The 6,000-nt window shown below is 43.8% G+C and overlaps 1 protein-coding gene across 1 annotated transcript; it reads left to right on the forward strand.

The window, feature by feature from the left end:
• The first annotated feature begins 4,390 nt into the window (after positions 1–4,390).
• LOC115970436 lies at positions 4,391–5,455 on the forward strand. Its single transcript, XM_031090073.1, has 2 exons — positions 4,391–4,683; positions 4,750–5,455. Exons 1-2 carry the CDS (start codon positions 4,391–4,393, stop codon positions 5,453–5,455), a joined length of 999 nt encoding a protein of 332 aa, XP_030945933.1.
• The last annotated feature ends 545 nt before the right edge of the window (positions 5,456–6,000 follow it).

Genomic DNA, 6,000 nt, shown 5'->3' on the forward strand with positions numbered 1-6,000 from the left:
ATTTAGAGATGTGGTTGATGAGTGTGGCTTTATGGATTTGGGCTTTGAAGGTCCAAAATATGACTTGGAGTAGGCACTTCAAAAATGGTAATTCAATATGGGAACGACTTGATAGATGTTTGGCTACTAATAGTTGGTTTCTGAAATTTCCAGGATCGAAGGTGTATCACTTGAGATGCGATTCATCATATCATAATCATATCCATACTGTTTTCTTGGGCATTTATCTTGCTACTCGGAAAAAATTATTTCGATTTGAGGAGATGTGGCTGTCAAACACAGGGTGTGAGGAAGTGGTTCAAGCACCACGGACCAGTGTTGGTGATTTTGGGTCTGAGGAAGCTATTTTGGCTAAAGTAGAAAAATGTGGGAAAGACTTGAGTTGGTGGAATAAAAATGTTTTTGGTAATGTGAGAAGGGAACTAGACCGCTTAAAGAAGAATCTAGCTAAGGCCAAAATTGAAGCCATGACTAGTGGCAACTACTTTTGGATTAGGTAGATTAAGAGGGAGATTGAGGTGTTGTTGGAGAGAGAAGCTATTATGTGGGCTCAATGGTCAAGAGTGCTATGGGCGAGGCAAGGAGATTTGAATACCAAATATTTTCATAGTTGTGCTACAAGGAGATATAGGAAAAATGTGATTGGGGGAATTAGAGATGAATATGACAAATGGAGAGACCAACCGATTGATATATCTACAGTTTTGGTAAATTACTACAAGAACCTATTTACCTCAACTAAGCATATTATGCCGCAAAATGTTTTATCATGTGTGCCCCCTATTATTGATGATGAGATGAATACCGCACTAAGCCAAGAGTTTAATGCAAAAGAAATGGAGGATGCATTACACCAAATGGCACCACTCAAAGCTCCCAGACTGGATGGAATGCCCCCACTTTTCTACTAGCATTTTTTGGGGCACAATAATGCAGGATGTCACTACCTCCATTTTGGCATGGCTGAATTCAGGTACCTTACCTACCCCTCTAAATTACACTTTTATCACTCTCATACCTAAAACAAATAAGTCCGAATATGCTCACCAATTCCGCCCAATTAGTCTTTGTAATGTGCTATACAAAATCTACTCCAAAGTCCTAGCCAACTATTTGAAAAAACTACTACCATCCATTATCACTGAACACCAATCAACTTTTACAAAGGATAGATTTTTTTTTTTTTTATGTCCTTGTGGCTTTTAAGACCCTTCATAGTTTGCAAAATTATAAGTTTACAACTCATGGTTTTATGGCAATAAAATTGGATATGAGTAAGGCTTATGATAGGGTAGATTGGGATTTCCTGGAAAAATTGATGAGACAAATGGGTTTTAATGAAAGGTGGATCCATTTGATTATGGGGTGTGTAAAAACAGTTTCATATTTGGTATTAGTGAATGGAGAGCCTTGTGGTATGATTCAGCCTACTAGTGGGATTAGACAAGGTGACCCACTATTACCTTTTCTTTTCCTGCTTTGTACCATTGTTATTGATACCGTTCCGCTCCAGTCAGAATGGCCGGAATTTTTCGTATCGGTATGCAAACCGGTACCAGAATACCCCATGTTCCACCTTGAGTCAGATTTCGGGCCGTTTTGGGCCATTCCGGACAATTTCGGCTGAGATGTAAATTTCGGCCGGTACAAGATTTAGCTTGTTGAAAAAAAAAAAAAAAAATCCCAGTAAAGGTTCAAATGACACCGGCCCGCCATTTGCCTGAATGAACCCAGCATTCCAACCCACTTCTTCATCTTCTTCTTCTTCTTCTTCTTTATCTTCTTCTCCGTTTTGTATCCACTGGTTAGTGGACTGGTCTTTTGACTCTTTTGTTCTTTTGTTTTCTTTTGTCTTGAGTCTCTTCTAGAGTCTTTTATTGTTTTCAAATTTCAACTTTTCTGAGCCCATCACGTGAGTGACTTTGGAAATGACAAAAAGAAGTTGAAAAATTCAAAAGCAAATGTCACTCAAAGCCTCAGAGGTACTATTTTTGTTTTCCTCATTGTGTACAATGGTTTATAACTTTATATTAATATTATTTTTTTTTAATATTATTATTAGAAAAATATTATATTGATAACATTTTCACAATACTTACACAATAAATTGTAAATAATAGGTTGTATACGTGTGTGTTCATATACATACATACATACATATAAATATATATATATATATATATATATTTTTTTTAGGAACCCCGAAACACCCTGAAACGGTACGTCGAAATAGGCTGGTACTGAAATATTTCGTTCCACTGGACAAACCGAAACGGGCTCCGAAACGGAATTAATAACATTGCTTTGTACTAAAGGCTTGAATGGGTTAATCAAGAGGGCATAAAATAATGGAGAAATACATGCTTTTTCACTTTGTAGGAGAGGACCTAAACTAACCCATCTGCTTTTTGCAAATGATAGTCTTCTCTTTTGTAGGGCAACCATGAAAGAATGTGGCAAGGTGTTAGAGTTTTGAATATGTACGAGGAGGCATCGGGGCAGAAAGTCAATAGAAGCAAAAATGCATTATTCTTTAGCAAATGCACTCCAATAGAAACAAAGCATGATATCAAGGTGGCTCTTGGCATTCTAAAAATTATGCAATATGAGAGGTACTTGGGTCTCCCTTCTTTTGTTGGTAAGGGGAAAAAAGCAAGTTTCAATTATATTAAAGAGAAAATATGGAGAAAGTTACAAGGATGGGAAGGCAAATTGCTCTCTCAAGCAAGAAGGGAAGTGTTATTGAAGTCAGTTATACAAGCTATCCCCACCTACTCTATGGGTTGTTTTAAATTACCTGTATGGCACCGAGGTCCCATGACCTAGATGGGCCCTGGGCTTAGGCCCAATGGCACGGCCCCATCGCCCTAAACTCTGCTTGAAACTGCCTTCAAAGAATACGAGTTTTGGGCCTCGGCTCCTGAACTATGCTCGGCATAAAACTTCCCGAACAATCAGTAAAATCTTGTCCGGACATACCCTAGGATGCTCAGGGAACACCACTACCGAGCAAATTCACCTGAGTTGGAACCAAGTTCCAAGGCCATAATCGTTACATTCCACTCTCACCTAAACATCCACTTATAACAGATAATATTGGACCTTCAATTGCACTAACAATGGCAGTAATTATGATCTCCCCACTAACTTAAAGCTATAAATAGAAGAAGTTGGGGAAGAAGAAGGGGTTCAGAAAAAAGGGAGCAAGAAGAGTCATTTAGAAAGAAAGGAGGAATATTACTTTGAATCTCTATGCCGAGAACGACCCAAAGTAGGAAATCCTGAAGCCCACTTTATAAATAAATTGTGAGCCCAAGTGAGGTTGAGCCTAACAGTCTCATTTCAGGCCTGCACAATTGGCGCCCACCGTGAGACTCTCCTACGAAGCTGTGGTTCGACTGAGACTCAAATAAGGGAAATATCTGAGGGACGTTCGGGAGGGCGTGCCCAGAGCGGTTCCGTGGGATCTTTTCGGGGATCCACGTGGTGGGAAAGAAGACAGAAAGGGCGCGAGGATAGGGAGCGCCTGTGAGGAGAGGAAGGGTCTGGCCTGGGAGAAGGGTCGGATTAGACCCGCTGAACAGTGTCAGGTGTCTCGAGACACAGGCAGTATGATGATAGAGACCGAGAGCTGGAGCGGCTGCGCAGACTGGTAATGGATCTAGAGCTGGAAGCAAGGGGTCGACGCCAAGAAAAGGACCGCCACCACCGGTAAAGGGGAAATGATAGCACGGGAAATCGAGGCGAAGAGGGCTCTAGCCAATCCGATACACAACGATTAGAAAATCGATCACCCTTTCAAGAATCACACCGGCGTAGGAATCACTCACACTCCCGAGAGACACGTCATCGCCGGAACCGTTCACGTTCGCATGGATACGAGGACCGAGGATCGGATTCGCCAGAGGAACGGCGACCCCACAATGCTGCCATGGACGCCATGAGTCGAGCCTTATGAAGGGCTGCTCGATCACCATTCTCTGATGAAATTGAATGGACCCCTATGCCGAGTAGATTTACAAGACCGTCATTCAATTCCTACGATGGGAAAACGGACCCTGTGGAGCATGTCAGTCATTATATTCACATGATGTCCTTGCATGCACACAATGATGCGTTGATGTGTAAGGTATTCCCCTCTAGTCTCGGCTCTACGGCCCTCAGATGGTTCAATGGGTTACGGAAAGGCTCCATTCGTAGCTTTGCCGAGCTGATCCAAGAGTTCGGCAATAGATTTGTGACATGCAGCCTAGTGCCGCAGCCGGTGGATGCGCTACTTTCCATAAAGATAAGGGTCGGTGAAACCCTTTGGAGTTACGCCAGCCGGTACTAGGAACTCTACAACGAGATCGGTGGAGGAAATGAGAAGATAGCGACAAGCACCTTCAGAATGGGGCTCCCCGAAGATTCTGAATTACTGGAGTCGTTGACGAAAAGACCTCCCGAAAATATAAGGCAACTTATGAGACGCATTGAGGAGTATAAACGCCTGGAAGATGATCGGCTGCAAAATAAAGGGAAAGCCCCGTTACTCGGGAGATCTCGGCAAGGCATTATCTCGGCAAGACCGAAAAGAGATTTCAAGATGCAGGAACCAAAGGCGCAAATTGAAGGAGTCAATGTGGCGTTCAAAGGGCCTGTGCACAAAATTCTAGATTGGATTAAGAACGAATCGTTCTTCAGGTGGCCGAACAAAATGGGGGGTGACCCATCTCGGAGGAACCAAAACTTGTATTGCACATACCATAGGGACAAAGGGCACACCACCAAGCAATATCGGGTACTAAAAGATCATCTCGGGCAGCTAGTAAAAGCAAGGTATCTGAAAGAGTTCGTAGTGGACTCCGCAGACCGAGAGGCCGGCCAGGGTGTTCAACAGAAAAGGAATCCCCTCCCACTACCGCTGGGAGTGATCGAAGTCATTCACGCTACCCCGAGAGGTACAGCAGCAACTAAAGGGGTACTGACAGTGGCTTGTATAGAAGGAGAATCACCCAAGAAGAGGATGAAAGTTGGTCGGCTAACCATCTCTTTCGGCGAAGAAGACTTGGAAGGGACGATCCAACCTCATGATGATGCGTTGGTAGTAACAGCTCGGATAAGCGGGTTCTTGGTGAAAAGAGTGATGATAGACCAAGGAAGCGGAGCCGACGTGATGTACCCGGATCAATTCGAAGGGCTCGGATTGAAGAGTCAAGATTTGGCGAAGTATGACACGCCGCTGGTCTCGTTTGACGGAAGAGTTGTGGTTCCCAAAGGGCAAATTTCTCTCTCGGTGGACATGGAAGGCAAGGAAGTAATAGTGACCTTCATAGTAGTTCGGTCATTCTCTCCATACACTGCAATCCTGGGAAGGCCGTGGATTTATGCAATGAAGGTCGTTCCATCCACCCTGCACGTGAAAGTGAAATTTCCCACCGAGTATGGAGTCGCCGTGGTGCGAGGGAACCAATGAGTGGCTAGGCAATGTCTTGTCGCCGTGGTCAGGTGGAAGAGCGAACAGATCGGACAAGCGGAGGAGACCGAAAAAAAAAACTTTATAGCAATTACAGAAGCCCTGAGGGGAAACGGGGGCCGACGTTGCCGAGAAGGTTTTGAAGGTTAGAATTTTTCCGGACGCTAACAGGTATTTCCAGATAGGCACAAGCATGAATGACCGAAAAAAGGTAGAGATGTTGTTGTTCCTTTTACGGAACGTGGATGTTTTTGCCTGGAGTCCGTATGAAGTGCCCGGCGTAGATCCCGAGTTCATTGTCCACAAGCTGAACGTGGACCCATCATTCCCCCCGAAAAAGCAAAAACCGAGAAGTGCATCAAAGGAGCATGTTGACACGGTGAACTTGGAAGTCCAGAGGCTGAAGGAAGCAGGGGTGATAAGAGAAATATTCTTCCCAAGGTGGTTAGTGAATACGGTGGTAGTGAAGAAAAAGAACGGTAAATGGAGAGTTTGTGTGGATTTCACAGACTTGAGTAGGGCATGTCCCAAAGATCCGTTCCCAA

This window comes from Quercus lobata, chromosome 12 (genome assembly GCF_001633185.2).
Source record: "Quercus lobata isolate SW786 chromosome 12, ValleyOak3.0 Primary Assembly, whole genome shotgun sequence".
Classification (NCBI taxonomy): domain Eukaryota; kingdom Viridiplantae; phylum Streptophyta; class Magnoliopsida; order Fagales; family Fagaceae; genus Quercus; species Quercus lobata.

Bases quoted from the DNA above. Each gene is read 5' to 3' on its own strand.
- LOC115970436 (XM_031090073.1), top strand. From the start codon at position 4,391: ATGGGGCTCCCCGAAGATTCTGAATTACTGGAGTCGTTGACGAAAAGA. The intron at 4,684-4,749 runs GTGGCCGAACAA...CACATACCATAG, and splicing joins AAGAACGAATCGTTCTTCAG to GGACAAAGGGCACACCACCA.